This window comes from Vombatus ursinus, unplaced genomic scaffold (assembly GCF_900497805.2).
Source record: "Vombatus ursinus unplaced genomic scaffold, bare-nosed wombat genome assembly UNPS02014772.1, whole genome shotgun sequence".
NCBI classification, from domain to species: domain Eukaryota; kingdom Metazoa; phylum Chordata; class Mammalia; order Diprotodontia; family Vombatidae; genus Vombatus; species Vombatus ursinus.
Window position 1 is genome coordinate 2,041,702 of NW_020954550.1, and position 18,851 is coordinate 2,060,552.

The following is an 18,851-nucleotide window of genomic DNA, read 5'->3' on the forward strand; positions in this document are numbered from 1 at the left end:
TACAATGACTCAATCTTAAATGCTCTCAAACAGTAGAATTCACCATTGTACATGTGATAAAAATAAGGATTTATTCAGTAGGCCTGGGAAAGTTCATGCAAAGTTGGTACAAAGATAAGGTTTCACAGATTTAGCTTTATTATATGCTCACTGGTTGCTGATTATTTTGGGTTAGATGAACCAAAGAATAAAAAGTAATTTTCATTACTTTATATTAGTCACCTTTACTTTGACAGGAAATTCAGAATAGGGTTAAAGATATATAATCTATACTAGGTTTTTTCTCAAGATTGGGAAGACTGCTTTTAAAATATTAACAATTCCTCAAAATTCCAGTGTCATTCTATAAATGGTATAGTTATATATGGCTGAGAAATTATTGTATTTAACTTTCCAGAGAGAAAGACATGGAACATACACTCCGAATTCCTGAAGTTGGTGTCAGTAAGGTAAATTTTAACTGAAAAAAATACTCCTTTCCCTATGTCTTAAAGCAAAGTTAAGCTTTTCTTATTTGAGCTCCAAGCCTTTTTGTTTTGTTTTGTTTTTATGACTAATTACTAATAGAACATTTGTGGTTGGGTGTGGGGTTTTGCTTTGTTTTGTTTTTCATTTTGCTGAAAAACTATTTTGTTCTAATGAAAGTAGCAACATTTTTCTATTAAGGTATGTGATAAAATAAAGTCCTTTTAACCACAAGATGAATGAACTCTACCTGTTGTCTTTTTCTTTAATTTAAAGCAGAGTGAGGCAACCCGAGCACTCACCTTAATTTCATCCAGGTCCCTAAGTCACTGGTTTTGTAGCAGAAGAAAAATTTTTCTGGCTAATGCACTGCTGTCACTTCCTCTGAAGGAAGATTTTAAGATAAAGAGTGAAAAGCTGGGATAAATAGCCAGTGAGCTAATAAGAATTTCACAGGGAAGTAATAAGAGACAGGAATACACCAAAGTTCAAGATATTTACACTTTAGAAGCTTCTGAGTCTACCTCTCAATCCTTTATTTCTTTCATCCTTTCTTTCTGTGTTTATCGTGTCTTCCTCTCATTTATTTTTCTCTCTCTTCCTCTTTTGCCTTTCTCTTTTCCCCCTTTTATCTTTCTTCCTATTTCCTCCTCAACCATATCAAGGGAAAAAAAATATGAAATTGAAGTATCTGTATTGTGTGTGTATGTGTAAACACATATATATGTAAAATAGTTTTCCTTTTGTTAATTTTAATGAGCTTAATCTTCTGTCTTCTCCCTCTCATCCCCTAAATGAAACCACACACACTCTGGAATGCACTGAATTACTATAATGCTTCAATATTTCCAGTCACACTAAAATGTGACTTCTTTGAAAGGAAAAAAAAATATTCAGGCATACTTGAAAAAATAATATATATTATAGGTCTGATGCAGACTTTATATTTATTAGTCAGATTGGGAAAGAAAGTACAGCATGTATTTGCACCAGCAGAGTAAGTTGCTTTTTATTCATTGTGGTCCAAATTTTTAAAAAAATTTAGATGTTAGTCTAAAGTAGATAAATCTAGTGGTATCTTATATTTAAAATTAGCATGTTCAAAGACATAGAGCAGAGTATTAATGGTCTGAGACAACATCATTTCACAGAGGTCACAGTCACTAAATAGAATTTTTTTATTTCCTTTATTTTTCAAGTTTCATGCAGAAATTTACTTTGACCATGAGTTACAAAGTTATGTTCTTGTGGATCAAGGCAGTCAAAATGGTACAATTGTTAATGGAAAGCAGATTCTTCAGGTGAGTGTTTTTATATAAGTTAATCAAACACCTACATATATTGTTTTATAGCTTTAAAAAACTAAAACTCATAACTCTCTCTGAAAGCTATAAAATTTGTAGACTATCTTGTTCCTCAGCTCAAAATTCCTCATAGGCTCCATTTTTTTTTTTACCAGTTAAAATTCATAGTCCTTTACCCAACTTCGAATGCAGTCTGGCACCACTTTTTTCCCCTCAGATTTATCTCATATGCTGTTCCATGGTGAAGCTAGACTATTCTGTCCCATGAATGTGTCCTTACCCTTCTGTTCCTGGATACTCTTCCCACCCATCCTGGAAAGACCAAGTCAGAGTCATTTCATCCAGGCAGCTTTTTCTGATCCCTTTCTATCAGTAACTTTCCCCCCAGAAATCACAGGTCCAGACCCTACCCCAACACTACCACCCTCCCAAAAAAGTTCATTTTAATTATCAATTTATATATCTCATCTCCTCCTATTAGAATGCAGTGTCCACGAGGGCAGATAAATTGTTTTATCTAAACTTCATCTCTTCCATACCACTTAGTACAGTGTTTTGAACATACTCAATAAATGAGTGCTTAATAAATGTTTGGTGAATTGAGATGACTGTATCAGTGGAAAGAGGGCTGGATTTGTGTGTCAGAGGAACTGTTTTCTAATCTTGACTCTGCCACTTGTTATCTGTATGGCTTTGGGTCATTTCACTTCAATGAGTCTCAGTTTCTTCATCTACAAAATGAAGGGGTCGGACTGGACAACCTCCATGCTTCCTTCCAGCTGTGAGATCTGTGATTATGACCAGGGTTCAAGGCTTGTCTCCACACGTGGCCTGGGGAAAGTCACTTAAGTGTCCAGTGACCCAAACAGCTTGCTAAGACTCTCAGTAGCAGAATAGTTGCCAGTATATGTTGGTCGAGGGAATTTCCTTTGCTAGTAAAATCATAGGTCTGAACCAGTAAATAAATGTGTATTATAAAATTTGATACAGGTCATTTATTCAGTAGTGAAGTGCAAATCTTTTATGTACATATATGGAAGCTATTACCACAGTTCTAGGTTCAATCATTGATTTCTCTCCACAAAGGTAAAATATTTTGTGACTAGTCTGTTATCAGGGAAAAAACCTTAGAAATCAACTTCATATGCCCCTCCCAGCCACTACTTGTGTCATTAGACTTATGATAAATTTAGTTTTCCTCCTTACATATAATTAGATCTGAAAATATTCCTTACAACAAACTTCAAGACCTCCAGACTTTGGGGTTAAAATGCATATTGTTAAAGAAAATACATTGATTGCCAGGAGTAATGTTTTTATTCTAGGAGGACCCATATTGCTTTAGAGCAGTGGTGTCAAACTCAAGAGAAATAATTCCTGTGTGCAGCATATTGACTTAGAAAACCACTAATTAGTATTATCTATGTGTATTGTATTTTTATTTATTTTGTTAAACATTTCTCAGGTACATTTTAATCTGGTTCTAGTTGATGAAGAGTTTGACACCTTTGCTTTAGATTAACAAGCAAAAAGATATGCTTTGAGCTCAAGAACAAGAATGTAGGCCTGTTGTATGAACCTCCCCAGCTGCTGACCTCTTCCTCATTCTGACCTCTTTCTATGGGATAGTAGTTTGTTGTACTAGATAGTTTGAGAAAGGGAATAAGCATTTGTATGGCACCTACTCTGTGTCAGGTACCATGTTATTTTCTCTCATCTGATCCTTACAACAACCCTGTAAGGTAGGTGCTACTACCCATTTTACAGTTGAGGAAACTGAGACAAAGAACAGTTAAGTGATTTGCCCAGGACTCACAGCCAGTAAATGTCTGAGGCCAGTTTTGAACTCAGACCTTCCTTTCTTCAGGCCCAGTGCTCTACCCACTGTGCCAGCAGTTCTTTGAGTTTGGATATTTAATTGGTATGTCTGATGGGGTTAGAAGAAATGTTTTAAATAAGAAGAAATGAAGATTGTGAAAGGAAATTGCTATTTGATGGTAAAATTTTTTAAAGCATAAAAAGCTCAATTCAAGTAATACATCATGGTCCTAGGTAGTAATTATGTGAATGGGGATAGAGAAGACATTTGTTGCCCTGAATTTTTATATAAAATTCATTATATCCATGTCAAGAAGACTGGGTTACTCTTGTGTAGATGGTAACACCTGGCATAACCTCTATTATGGTATTTGTTGTCCTTAACTTTACTTGTAGAAGTAAAAATCAGCCATGTATGTGATCATCTTGGACTTTATTTTACATATTTCTTCTATAGCCCAAAACAAAATGTGAACCTTATGTACTACAACATGGAGATGAAGTGAAAATTGGAGAAACTGTGCTGTCCTTTCACATTCATCCAGGTAGTGATACTTGTGATGGTTGTGAACCAGGGCAAGTTCGAGCCCACCTTCGCCTCGATAAGAAAGATGAATCTTCTGGTAGGTAAAATTTATCATTTTATGTGATTTTGATAACTTTCTTTTTAAATTTTAATCTTTAAATATAAAATCTCCATTTTCTGGAACTAGACACTAGCTTTCAAATGAAGTTTTTCCATTTTAAGCATATATACTAGTGATGGATCCAGTACCCTGATCTTTGTATATGAGGGATAGCTTATGAGTAATTGCTAATAAGTATTTAATGAACAAAGTGTATTTTAGGAATAGGTTTATTGAGCAGGGTATATTTCAGTGACATCCAGTCAAGACAGTGTGTTTCATATTTGAAGACTGGGCTAATAAACAACATAACTACGTTAAGGAATTCTTCACATTCTTGTCCTTAGCACTTTGAGCTGTGTAGCAGCATATGAAATGTACTGACCAGAAGAAAAGCCCATCAGATACCAATATGGACTCTGATAATGCTAATTCAGTTTGTTAATAGGTTTTTGCAACAACACTGAAACATTTCCAAATGTCCTTCAAGACAGTAATTATAGTATGATTAGAATTGTAATTATACTTTCATCTAATTAGGTCCTATTTCTTTTAACTTCTGTTGTTGATGTTGAGAAAGGTCATTTGGAGTGAATAGAGCACTTGCCCTGGAGTCAGGAGGACCTGAGTTCAAATACAGACTCAGACATGTAACACTTACTAGCTGTGTGACTCTGGGCAAGTCACTTAACCCCAATTGCCTTAGGGGAAAAAAGGTCATTGACAGTCTCTGTCATTAGTAAGATTGCTCTGTTGGTATTAACATGAAGTGGAGTTCTTATTGCTGTATTGCAGGGGTTCCCAACTTTTTCTGGTCTCTGTACTTAATTTTCAGTAAATCTTCTGTATTTGTTCTTTAGTATGGAAGAAAATAAATTTTGAAGTTTACAATATGCTTGAACGTAGAGATGGGGCCTGGACCTGTGATTTCATTGCTCTAGGGAGCTCCTGGTAAGGAAATTCTCTGGCAGCACAGGCCTTCACCTTATTTGCAGCTAATTGGCTTAGATGCCACTGAAAACACAGAACCATTAAATGACTTGCCTCGAGTCACGTGGCCACTATGTGTCAGAGGTAAAAGTTTGAACCTAGATCTTCCTGGCTCCAAGGCTAGCTCCCTATCCACTGTGCCACTTTGCCTCACAAGCAAATCAAGAGACTAATTTCAATAGAATAATATAGTTATTTACAAAATATTCTCCATACCCCTTTGACAAGCCCCTAGGATTATGCAGACATCAAGTTGGGAAACCATGCTTTATTATCACAGTACCACTTTCTGAGGCAAAATTAGTGTTACAGGAAGTTTCCAAGGAGCTTTTGGTACTGCTGTCTAGTTTTCCTGAATTTTCAAAAGATACTTTGAACTTCTTGGAAATTGCTTTTAACAAAATTATTATTTCTAAAAATCAGTCCCTTTATATATATGCATACTCATCATTCACTTCTACTTATTGGGTTTTTTTTGGGGGGCGGAACAAGGGAGTTAATATGTTTTCCTGTTAGAATATTCAACAAGAAGCTGAGAAGTCCTCAGTTCTCTACTAGTTCTTCTCAAGTTCATGTTGACCTTTTGGGAAAATCACTTAACTTTTTTTATACCTTTTACAGCCACATACTTAGCCAGTAAGGCCCCTTGAAAGACTGAAATCTATTAAGTGGTTTGGGGTCTTAATAAGAATTGTCCTAAGATATTTTTGTAAAATGCACCAAAGTCTAGCTGTGATATGACCCAGTACTAGAATGTAGAATTCTTACCATTCTGTCCAAGGCAGTTTAAATTACTGGAAGTAATGAAAGGACCTCATTATAACCCAAGGACCATTTTATATCAACATTTCATTGTATCTCTTTGCTGTTGACTTACAAATGGAGTATTACGATTGATTGCAAACACTATATGCTGCAAAAGCTTCCATTTCCTCCAAAAAAGAATTTCATGCTTCATGTATCTAGTGATTAAATGGTCATTCTTTTTTCAGTTGGTCCAGCATTAAGTAAAGAAGAAAAAGAGTTAGTAAGAAGAAAAGCATTAAAGAAAATAAGAGTAAAATATGGCTTAATGGTAAGTGTTTATAAGGTAGTAAATATACTATTTTAAGTGTTAAAGCAAAGCTTTAAGAAATAAAGTTTTCTTTTATGCAAGGCCAGCAATATGCCTGTAATTGCATAGAATGATCTGTTGAGCATATGAAGTTTTTGTCAGCCTGGCTGGGATTATAAGTGAATAAGTATTGGGTTGGGACAAAAAAAAAAAACCAACACGGTAGAACCTCTTTACATTTATATAGTATACTTTAGCATTATCATAATGCTCTCACGTACATTCTCTCATTTTCTCCCTGCAACATCTCTGTGAATACATTAGGCAGTCTTCAGTTTTCACATAAGTAAACTGAGACTCAACGTTTCATCTTTTTTTTCTTCTCTGACAGCCATCCTAGTTCAGGCCCTTCTAGCCTGGGGTGTTTCTGTAGTCTCCTAATTGATTTCCCTGCCTCAGATCCCTCCCGTCTCCATGTTCTTCACTCAGCAACCAAAGTGATATTGCTACAGCACAAGCCTGACTGTTATCACTCCGTCTCCTGCTTAAATGCCTTTTCGTGAACTTCCCCATGCTTGGAATTCACTAGCTCCTTACTTCTGCCTCTTAGAATCTCTGGTTTCCTTCAAATTTCAACTCAAGTACCACTTTTTACATCAAACCCTCCCCCAGCAAGTAGTGCCTCCACTCCCCCAAATCACCTTGTATTTATTTACTGCGTATGTTTTGCATGTATACCTGTTTTCCCCAACAGAGTATAAGCTTCTTAAAGGCAGGTATTCTTCATTTTTGTCTTTGCATCCATAGTTCCTGGTACATAGTGAGCACTTAATAAATGCTACTTAATTGATTGAAGTGACTTACAAAATGTCACACAGCTAAGTGAAAGAACCAAGGGTAGACTCCAAGTCCTCAGGATCATAATCTAATATTCTTTTGGCTGTACTTCAGAGACCTAGGAAGAGGAGATACTGTTCACATAATTGACCTAATTTTTCCATCCAAGTAAAGATTTTTTTTTTCTGTATGCATTATTTCCCCGATAATTGCTTTGTTTTTTAGTCCTGATGTGATTTTATTGTTATTGGCAACTCTTGGTGAGAAAACTCCCTTTACTAATGCAGATCAGCAACTGCTGTGCACCTTAAAATACTACAAATTGCCTGGGGCCCTAAGAGGTAAAGTGACTTGCCCAGGGTCATATTGATTTTTCAGTGAAGTAGTAATAATAAACTTTCACTCAAATCTTATTAAAACATCTCCACGTGACATGGAAGGGAACATTTCTTAAATGCCTGCGATGTTCATGGAACTGCTGGGTATTGGAGAAGCAAAAATTAAATAAGTCCTTCCAATCACCATTCAGTAAGATGGAAGTACAGCATTCACAAATTATTATAATACAAAAGTGCATGTACCAAATGAAATATGAGGTCTAATGGAAGGGAAAGTCATTACTGAGTGAACTTGGGAAGACTTCTTGGAGGAGGTGACATTTGACCTGGGCTTTTTAAAAGATGGGTAGAATTTAGACTGGTGAGGGTAGAGAAGGGCAGATCTCAGGTCGCAGGGAACAGCATAACCAGAGACTGAGAGGTCTCTGTGAATGGAGTTGATGAGTCCTTGGCTGGAGGTAAATTGCACATATAGAGTAGTTGTATGAGATAGGGCTACAAAGGTAAGGTAATTACAGATTATAAACGACTTGGAAGAAAGGAGGGGAAATTATTAAATCCCTACTATGTGCAAAACACTATGCTGTGTGCGAGGATACAAATTAAAAAACAAGACAGTCCCTCATCTTCAGGATTCTAACAATGAGACAACTCATGTAGAAGGTTTCCGCTCCAAATAAGATGAAAAGGGTGCAGCAGTAAAGCAAATGGTCATGCACCTTATTTAATGTAATTTCCATTAATAAAACATTGATTTCCGATTTTTGAACCATTGATGTTTCTAGGGACTTTGATGGTGAGAACTTTGTTTTTATGTCTTCACTAGCCATGATTGCTGAGGAGATGTAGGCTGCAACACCTGTGGAAGTTGCCAGGTTGCATATCCACAAGGGTTGCTTTTCCAAACTATGTATGACTAAGGGATCCAGGAAAGAAGTAGGGCTGGTGGTCTATGCGTATGCTGCTGCTTCTGGGGCTTTTTGACTTACCTATCTTTCTGTGGCAGCTTGACCCCTTCTTCCCAAGGGTTGCTACCCCCCAGAAGGGAGGCAGGGCTAATGATCTGGAGACCACTGCCATTCTTGGGGCTTTTGGGCTCAGGGACCTGGGTTTTCTTCATCAGAGTCCAAGGGAAGTCGGTGGTCATGGTCTCTTGACCTGCCTGGCATATGCTGCCACTTTTGTCTCCAGCAGAGAGGATGTCCGAGGAGCTTCATTTTTATTCAGCAGCCAGAGGACTGTTGGGATGTTTTGAACAGAGGAGTAACACAATCAGGTCTATGTTTAGGAGAGGTTAGTTTGGCAGCAGTGTGAAAGATGGTTGGATTTGATCAGAGGAAGAAAAACTGGAAATGGGGAGACTGCCTAGAAAACTGTTGAAATACTATTAAAGGAGTGGCATTTGGGGGAACAGCGGAAAAGGGTAAAATTTGAGCAGTATTGAGGAGGTAAAACTCATAGGACCTGACCACCTTGAAGAAGGGTGTGAGATGGAGGGGGAAAACCAGGTAATCCAGGCCTCTCTGCACATGGGTGATGGAATGTATGGCACAAAAGTAAGGGGAGCGGGGTAGGAAGGAGATGGAGAAGTAAATTTTAATCTTAGAATTGATGAGTTTGACTATATCAAATTGCTTACCATCTCAGGGAGCCAGGGAGGGGAGGAAGGAAGAGATTTTGGAACTCAAAAATTCTAAGAAACAAATGTTAAAAAATTGTTTTTAATATGTAAATGGGAAAAAATAAAATATTCAAAAGAAAAAAAAATTAGTTTGAGCTATTGGTGCAGTAACCAGTTGGACATATTCAATAGGCAGTTGATGATCATAACATAGATTTTTCTCAGCCCAAGGACATATGATGACCTCTCAGATATCTGAAGCATCTTTGTGTGCTACCATCTGATAAAAAGCAGTGACTACATAGCATTGGATTAAATGTTATTAAAATACCATAATTGAGTAGTGTGCCTTTATAAAGCTAGTGATTTATTTTCCTATAAAAATATAACTGACTAGGAAAAAAAGCTGAAACCAATAAAAATCTGAATTAGGGGTTTTTTTTGTTATGAGGGGTGTCTTTTTTTTTGTTTAATTTCTAATATAAGTGGAAACATTTGCCTTATTGTAAAGGTAAATGTATAGTAACACCAGTAGCTTCCACATCTTACATGAAGACATTGTTAAGTTACATTATTTTAAAATTTCCTTCTTCCCTAATGATTTTTGTGTATTTATTAAGAATACAGAATACGAAGATGAAAAAGCACTAAAGAATCCAAAATATAAAGACAGAGCTGGAAAACGTAGGGAGCAGATTGGAAGCGAAGGAACATTTCAGAGAGATGATGCCCCTGCTTCTGTCCATTCGTGAGTATTAGACATATTGCCACCAATTCAGTATACAAGAAACATTCATTATACAGTGTGCATATTCAGCTTGCCTAATTTATGTTGGTTTCTGTTCTAATGGCCTAAAGGGATGATGATAACAAAACAGGCAATGATCAAGTATAAAATTTCCCAATTCTAACCTCTTATTCACAAAGCCTGTTATTAAAGGCCTTCTTTCATGTTACCACGATTCTCCCTTGTTCCAGAGAAACTATATGTATTTTTGTATAATGTATATATGTGTGTTCATACATATGCATAATGTAAGGTGGTTAGTATTTATTGAACAAGTATTTGTTAAGTACTTATTATGTTCCAGACACTCTGCTAGGCATTGGAAACAAAAAAGACAAGAAATGAAATAGTTGTACTCTCAAAGAGATTACATTCTATTGAGGGAGGAGGGGACCACTTGAACACAAAATATATGCAAGAAGGGGCAGCTCGGTGGCGCAGTGGATAGAGCACTGGCCCTGAAGTCAGGAGGACCTGAGTTCAAATTCAGCTTCAGACTGAACACTTGACACTTACTAGCTGTGTGACCCTGGGCAAGTCACTGAACCCCAATTGCCTAAAAATACATATATATATAGACACACACACACAATAAATACAGAGTCATTTTGCAGAGAGGCACTAGCAATTGGAAGGCTAAGGAAAAACCTGTTGGCACTTTGGCTGAGCTTTGAAGGAAATAATGTAATTCACAGAGGTGGAGGTGGTAATGGAATGTGTTCCAGGCAGGGGAGTCAGCCAAAACAAAGTGGGAAATGGCGTTTTGTGTATGAGGAACAGCAAGAAGGCCATTTTGGCAGGATCAGAAAGTGTTTAAAGGGTAATAATGTATTCTTAGGCCGGAAAGGTAGATTGGTGCCAAGTTGTGAAAGACTTTAAATTTCAAGCTGAGGAGTTTCTGTTTGATTTTAATTAGGCTATTGGAATAGTCAAGGTGAGAATTGATGAGAATCTAAATTAGGGTGTGGTGGCAGTGTAGGGAGGGGGAAGGGGGAATGGGAAAAATGTTGTACAGTTTGAATCAACAAGCCTTGGCAGCTGATTGAATACATATGTGCAGAGAGACAATGAATGAGAGATACTGGAGAAGTGAAGATATTCAAGGCTGTGAACATAGGCACCTCTGTAGAAGGATGGTGATGCCCTGGATAGAAATAGAAAAGTTTGTGAGAGGAGTGATTTTGAGGTGGAAAGATATAAGTTCTCTTTCAGACATATTGAATTTAAGGTGCTTAGAGAATATTGAGTTGGACATGTCCAATAAGCAGCTAGTGCTATGGAATTGAAACTCAGGAGGAGATTCTAGGGTTATATAGACCATGGAGCCATTTTTCTAGAGATGAAGATTAAATCCTTGGGAGCTGATGAAGTTACCGAGAGATGTTGGAGGGAGAAGACCTAGGACAGGTCCATGAGGTACACTCACAGTTAGGGAACGTGGTATCAGTGATGATCCAGCAAAGAAAACAGAGAGAAGTGAGACAGACAGAAGAATTGAAACAGTGTCATGAGAACCCAGAGAGGAGAGATCATCCAGTAGGTAAGAGTGGTTAATAGGGTCAAATGCTACAAAAAATTCAAGTCTGATAAAGATTAGAAAAGGTCATTTGATTTGGCTAGTAAAAGATCATTGGTAACTTTGAAGGGGAAAAGTTTGAATTAATTGGTACAGTTGCAAGTCAGATTGCAGGGGGTTGAAAGTTAATCGGTAAACATTTTTTAAGCTCCTACTGTGTTCAGACACTGTGCTAAGCTCTGGAGATTCCAAAAGAGGCAAAAACTGTTCCTGCCTTCAAGGAGCTTACAGTCTAAACATGCAAGTATGTATGTGTGTGTGTGAGACACACACACAGACACACATATATAATTTTTACGGATGAGGAAATTGTGAATCAGGGAAGTCAAGTTACTTGCCCATTGTCATGCAGGTGGTCAGCTACAGAGATAGAATTTGAATTGAGGTATTCTGATTCTAAATCCAGTGCTTTTTATATCACAATACTGCTTGCTAGGGAATCAAGGAAAACTTTATGGAGGTGGTATTTTAGCTCAGTTTTTATGGTTGGATTTTAAGAGGTGGAGATGGTAAGAAAGGTATAATGAACATAGGCAACAGTGTGAGCAAATGTATGGAGTTGCAAAATACCCAGGACTTGTTTGAACAAAAAGTAGCGAAATTTACCTGGAGTGTAGAGATTGTGAAAAGAAATAGTATAAGACTAGGATGGAAAGGAGCCAGATGGTAGAGGACGTAAAATGTAATGCTAAGAAGCTTGGGCGTTATTCAGTAGGCAATGGGAAAACACTGAGATTTTTAATCAGGGTAGTGACATGATAAGAGGAGTGCTTGAGGAAAATTAATCTGACACTAGTATATAAGGTAGACTGAAAATAGGGGAACAGTTTAAAAGGCTATTGAGTATTTTTCGCAGTAGATAAATGAGGGCCTGGATTGGAGTAGTAGCAGTTAGAAAAAAAAAAAATTAAAGGAGGATCCTGTAGGTCAGAAGTTGAAATAGGATGATTTTGCAACTGAAGTATTGGTCTAGCCAAAAAAAAAAAAAGAGGAGTAGGGTCAAAGCCTAGAGTTAGGAAGCATAGATGTCTCAGAGAATCTTGGTGTCTATAATAGAAACAAGAACAGCTATTGATGAAAGATAAGGTGAGTCTTAGACATATGAGATGCTTGTGGGAAATCCAGGAGATAATTGGAGCCGGAATTCAGTAAAGAGTTTGAAGCTAGAGATAACAGATTTTAGAATCACCTACGGAGTTGAATCTGTGAAAGGGATGAGTTTATCAAGTGAGATGTAGGGAAAAAAGAAAAGAATCATGGATAGAGCATTAGGGAACACCTGCATATAAGGCAGAAGAGAGGAGAGCAGGAGAGTACAAATGTCATGGAAATCAGAGGGGAAAGGGAGGTGATCACTGTCATTTGCTACAGAGAGGTGAAAGAAGATAAAGACGATAAAAGGCCATTGGTCATTAGTGACCTTGGGGGAAATAGTTAGTGTAATATAGAGGGGGTGGAAGTCATATTTCATGAGTTTAAGGAGTGTTGAGGAAGTGGAAGCATTGATTACAAGCTACTGTCTCAAGAAGTTTAGAAGAAAGGGAGAAATCAGTCATCTAATATTAGATTAATACTGTGTGCCAGGTACTTGAGATGGAGTGTCCTGCTAAATGTCTGTGGGGAACAGAGATAAGATCAGTTGGTCTGGTTCCCAGTGTGTGGGAGAGGGATTGATAACTGGTGAAGCTAAAAAGAGGCGGATTGGGGGCCGGGTTATGTAGGGCTTTAAAAGCTCTACAGAGGAGTTTATATTTTATCCTAGAGCCAATAGGAAGCCTGTGGAATTGATTGAGGATTCACATGGTCATAACTGGTCTTCAAGAAAATAAGTTTGGCAGCTGTGTGTAGGATGGAATGGAGTAGTGAGAGACTTGGAACAGAGTGACCAACTAGAAGGCTGTTGAAATAATCTGGGTAAGAGGCAAGGAGGCCTGAACTAAGATGGTAGACATGTGAGTGGAGAGGAGGTTTTGGTCCCAAAAGATGTTGTGAAGGAGGAAATGCCAAGATGTGGCACTTAATTGGCAATGTGGAATAAGGAAGAATGAAGACCCCAGAATAATGCCAAGGTTATAAACCTGGGAGACTTAAAGGATATCCATGCCTTCATGGGAAATAGGGAAGTTTGGAAGAGGGGACGGTTTGGGAAGAAAATAAAGTTCAGTTTTAGACATGTTGAGTTTAAGATGTCTCTGGGACATGCAGGTTGAAATGTCCAGTAGGCAATTGGTGATGCAGGCCTGGACCCCAGGGGAGAGACTGGTGTCTGTGTGTCTGTGTGTGTGCAAATGACTTACATATATGCAGATATGCGCGTCATCACCATGTGGATATGTAGCACTCATGGGAGCTGATGAAGTTACAGAGAGTATGTGCAGAGAAAAGATGAAGGGGCTAGGACAGAGTTGAGTAACATCTGCAGTTAAGGGGGATGGTGAGGATGATGTGCCAGCAAAGGAGACTGAAAGAAGTCAGAACCAGGAGAGAGGAATATTAGAAAAAGAAGTGGGAGAATAACTTAAACAAGATGGAAAGGTCAGGCAGACCTCCTGGAGGCAGAAGAGGAAGTCATTGGAAAGGGAGAAATTGAAGCTGCCTTGGTGGGGATGGGTCCTGGATGAGTCAGAGGGTCTGACATTCAGGGCAGTTCTCCACTGTTACTTTTGGCAAGGAGAGCTACCTCTTCCATAGAGAAGCTTCAAAACACTTTTTCCATGACGTACACTCACTACAATTTGAGACTCGTTTCACTTAATTGACTGTAGATTTAGTTTGTTTTACTTCATGTACCTAACATCTAGAGGGAGAATAGGCTAATGCAAAATAGACTGTTGAATTTATCATTATTGCAAGACAAAACACAATTGTATGTGTTGGTATTCTATTTTTTTCCTTTAATTTCTTTGAAAGGAGCTTCTGAATTTGTAACAAAAATATGGGCAGAAGTACAGTATGTGGGTTTTTTTTTTCCAGTTTAAATGTTACTAATTTACTCTTTTTTTCTCTCAGAAGAGGACTTCTGGGTTCAGTTAAAATTGAAATCTAGCATGCAAACCATAATTATTTAATTTATATTACCTATTAGATTGTATCAAGAGAAAAGTTTTTTCTTCTTTTAACTTTGACTGTAAAACCATTCAAAGTTTAATCTCTGTGGGGTACTACTTGTTTGGGAATCTGAATACTATTTTTACAAATGGAATTAGAGGTCAAGAAAAAATTTAAAAGAAAACCAGTGGTCTGACATTCTCAGCTTGTTATTCAAAGATTGCCTTAATCCATTTGAAACTGTAAGGAAAATGATAGTTGTTAAGTGTCAGAACTTGGTATTATCAAAATAACTTTTCTATTCTAGAGATATGGGACAGACTGCAAGTAACAAAAGGCCAGTTACTTTAAATTGTCATTTATTGCATTTATTATTATTCAGAAATGTTTTAAATTCTCCTTTATATACCAGGTAATATTTTTATTTTCCTTTAAGTGAAATCAATGACAACAACAAAGGTCGGAAGATGCTGGAGAAGATGGGTTGGAAAAAAGGAGAAGGCCTAGGAAAGGATGGTGGAGGAATGAAAACTCCAGTAAGTCTTCTATTTTCAATCCTTAATTTACTTGCCAGTAAAAACTTTATTTTAAGAAAAAAGTTTTAAAGGAATTCCTGATATAAAGTTGGAATAACAGATGTTATTTCATTGAGCCATAGCGTGCCTCGATTTTGAATTTTTAATTGCTTGCCTGTGGTATGCCAAAACCTGGACATTCAGAAGCTGAACCCTATACTACTGTTTCAGCCAGCTGCTTTTAACCTGTATCTTGATCATCATACTTCAGTGTTAACTGGTTTCCTTTTTTATCCTAAGTATTTGATTCATTTTAAAAATTATTCTGAGGCGCCCATAGGTTTCACCAGACTGCCAGACAGGTCCATGACACAAAAAAAGGTTAAAAACCTCTGGCTTAAAAATCTGTTCCAAGTTGCAAAGAAATCACTTACAGATTCCTATGCAAATGTGAATTATTATTGGGAGGCCCATACTCAACAGCTAACATTTTATATATCTCCTCCCCTGCCCCAGCCCACCTGCAGCCACCCAAATGCTAACAGGTAGCCAGAGAGAATAGGATACTGACAGACCAACCCTCTTCCTCCCCCCACCCCCACCTCTCCCTCCATCCTTCAGTGAAATAACCCAGAACCTTCCTTCATTCCAACCCCCTGCCTACTTCCCACTTTTCAGTAGTCCGTTTGTGGGGAACATGTCTGCTAACATCAAGAATGGTCAGGGAGTAGCCAACTACAATCCTTTCATTAATATGGTACTTAATATGGTAATAGAGCCCTACTTTCTGCCCTGCTAATATACCTGCTAGACCTCAGCTACTGCCATCTGACTTGGCTTTGCACCCTAAGGTGCTCTGAACCTTTCATAGGTGAAGCCTCCTATATGTATAATAAATGCCTCCCATAAATAAAGTATGAGCTTCTGGAGAGCAGGAACTATCTTGTTTTCTGTTTGTGCCCTTAGTACCTAGCACAGTGATTAACTCATAGCACTTAATAAATGCTTTTCCAGTACACGTCCAACTGTCCTCGTCTAGCAAGAAGGCCTTAAATAAACTATACAATTCACTTTTTAAAAAGCAGATCTCCAGTTCAGTTTATAGATAAGCAGATTCTGTTAGTTGGTGATCCTGTGTTCAGTTCATTAAGTAGAGAGGGTATGGAAAACATAGGAGATAATGAGGAGTGTGGTATTGTGCATACTAGATACTTAATTTGAATCCTAGTTTTGCTATTTACTAATTGAACGACCTTGACCAAGTTACTTGACCTTTATAGACCTCGGTTTCTTCATCACAAGTTCCATAATAATCACTTGATACCCTAAATAATGAGTGAGTGATTTTTCAGTGCATTTGTAACATTAGTTTCCTCATTTTTCCCCAATCAGACTGTGGTTGACCCATCGTTCTTAAGAAAATGAAACAAACATCTTCTGTTTAAGGTTCCTATTGTAGAATTTCACCTTTGTTCAATTCTTTTCAGCAAAATAACAGCCCAACAGCTGAATATTTTAGTTGAAGGCCAGGCAAGGGTTTGATATATGACTAGTGCTTCTACTTTTAGTCAGATTGTTGGGAATAGGATTCTGAAACATCTCAAGATGAAATTAGGCAGCTGCTTTGGAAAGCATAGTGTATCCTGATTTGATGACAGAGCGTGATGATGTAGGAAAAAAATTATAGCAAATTGCATGCACAGTTGTGACCTCTTCCATATATGTATTTGATGCACTTGACGGCTTGTTGTATCAGTCTTAAAGCAGAGAACTCCAATTCAAGGGCTAAGTTAAAAAGCAAATTTAAATTTATTTAGAATTATATGGTAACTATCAAATAAGACTATTCAATTTTTAAAACAGATACAGCTTCAACTGAGACGGACACATGCAGGCTTGGGGACAGGCAAACCATCTTCAATTGAAGATGTTCAGCTCTTCCAGAGTAAAAACAAAAAGAATTGGGACAAAGCAAGAGAAAGGTTTGCTGGAAACTTCCCAGAAGCTAAACTACAAAAAGATGCATCAGGAGTCATGCCTTGGGTAAAAGGGACTACAGAGTGAAAGTCAATTATAGAACAAAGAAATTCAGAGTTCTTAAATGTTTAGATTTTGAGTTTTTGTGGGATTTTTATTTTTCAAGTGCGTACGTGTGAGGAAATGGAATAACAGTTTACCCTCTCAGGATTCAGAGACGTGTAATAAAATTTGGTTAGCTATGGACTATTTAGTTATGTTGGTCAAATTTGCATCTTTTTTAAAAAACAGCTTATATTAAACTAATCAATGAGTTACATTGCCGTAAGTTTCATTGAGTGAACCGAAGTTCACTGAGCACAGATGTGAATAATTGAATGCAAACATATATTAATGAATTCTTCTTTTCTTTAAAAGGCCACCTAACTAGGAAAATTACCTTGTCTTTTACATAGCAAATCCTTATTTACACCATCCTAATTTTCTTTGTAATTTACAAGAGAAGCAAAAACCATCCAATTATGAATGGCTTTTTAAAATATACACTTGTCTTCATCTCTGTGTAGTCGTAGTTATGAAACACAAAATAAAGAAGGGGCATCTCTGACTTCACGCAAACCATTCTGGCTACATGCTTCTCTCACTTGTCCTGTGAGAAACTAGATAGGATGTTGAGAAAATATGGCTAGTTGTGTGTGAATATTATTATCCATGAGATAACCTAAGTGACATTATTGAAAAGATAATGAACAGGTTGTAGTAAATTAGCATTTTCCTGTTTTCTTCTATGAAGAATGTGTTGATTTGTACAGCATATTAACCATTTACATTTGGTATGTTTGGAAACTGTAAGATGTCCAGATGTAAACAGCTGAATACAGTATTGAAATATTTAATGTCCTGGCATTTGTCTTTTTGATAAATCCATTGCTGGCAATGGAGTTTGTGCCAGGTAAATCTGATTTCCAATGAAAAATGGACTACAAAATAAAGGCCTCAAAATCAAAATATTTATTGAATATGTTCTTACACTCAATAAAATAACTATTGTAACATTAAACGGTGTGATTCATTGAACCATACGTTTAAATAAATTATGCCACTTGTGGCAGTAGAACTGGAAGAAAATCATTACTGTATGAAATTAAGGATTTTTGGCAGCAAATGCCTCTGAAATATTTGTAGAACTGCAGTCCTGTTTTGTGAGAGTAGGTGTCACTGCTCTGCAGGTTATCTCCGTTTCCTTGCTTTCCATTCTACTTTCACATTAGCTTCTGTACAGTGAAACTAATGGAGAAGCTGGCTGCTTTCTTCTAATTAGTGCAGCCAGCTGCTCCAACATCTAGGAGGAGAAGTGTTCATGATTTAGATAGGAAGTGAGAAAGTTCTGGTAGGAGGAGCCTTTAGAGGAATATGTACAGAGAGGAGGAAATTTTATAAGGTGAAGCCAAGATTGATACCTTTCAGGCTCTCTAGGCCTGTGGTACATGAAGATGGATGGAAAACAGAGGTAAAACCTTAAAGAGAAAGTGACCAAACTAACTTCCCTTGATAAGTCTCTTCCAAGCCTATTAAATTATCCAGCTTCTGAACCACTGGGGCCCAATAGTTTTAGAAATAGATTTGGGCTAAATTTGTAGTCTCCTTTTATTTCCAACAGATTCAGATGGATCCTGATGCTAAGATTTACCCTACCATTGCTAGTCTTGGCAACAATAAAGGAGCCCAGACAGGATCCACTTCTGATGAGTAGTGTTCTTTAGGTATAGCATTTTGACTGCCTTCAGATACTATAAATTTAAAATGGCCCTAGTCATCTCAGTAATAAGGATCAGATGCATATGGTACAGAACAGATCCCAAAAGGGCTCTTACCTTGGAGTCTATTCATATAAC

The 18,851-nt window shown here is 37.3% G+C and overlaps 2 protein-coding genes across 3 annotated transcripts in view; one reads left to right on the forward strand and one right to left on the reverse strand.

Moving 5' to 3' along the window:
* The window catches only part of AGGF1 (angiogenic factor with G-patch and FHA domains 1), a 53,438-nt gene extending 35,422 nt beyond the window's left edge, over positions 1–18,016 (forward strand). Inside the window, exons 8-14 of the mRNA XM_027863586.1 lie at positions 398–449; positions 1,665–1,766; positions 4,045–4,210; positions 6,196–6,278; positions 9,674–9,801; positions 14,901–15,000; positions 16,843–18,016. Coding sequence (XP_027719387.1) covers positions 398–449; positions 1,665–1,766; positions 4,045–4,210; positions 6,196–6,278; positions 9,674–9,801; positions 14,901–15,000; positions 16,843–17,043 — 832 coding nt within the window. The 3' untranslated portion in view covers positions 17,044–18,016. The remainder of the gene's footprint in view (positions 1–397; positions 450–1,664; positions 1,767–4,044; positions 4,211–6,195; positions 6,279–9,673; positions 9,802–14,900; positions 15,001–16,842) is intronic.
* The window catches only part of ZBED3 (zinc finger BED-type containing 3), a 118,585-nt gene that overhangs the window by 55,407 nt on the left and 44,327 nt on the right, over positions 1–18,851 (reverse strand). Inside the window, exon 4 of one of the 2 annotated variants that reach the window (XM_027863587.1) lies at positions 8,223–8,670. The exons of the other annotated variant lie outside the window; for it this stretch is intronic. Coding sequence (XP_027719388.1) covers positions 8,576–8,670 — 95 coding nt within the window. The 3' untranslated portion in view covers positions 8,223–8,575. Of the gene's footprint in view, positions 1–8,222; positions 8,671–18,851 lie in introns of those variants that run through there. 2 annotated transcript variants of the gene reach the window in all.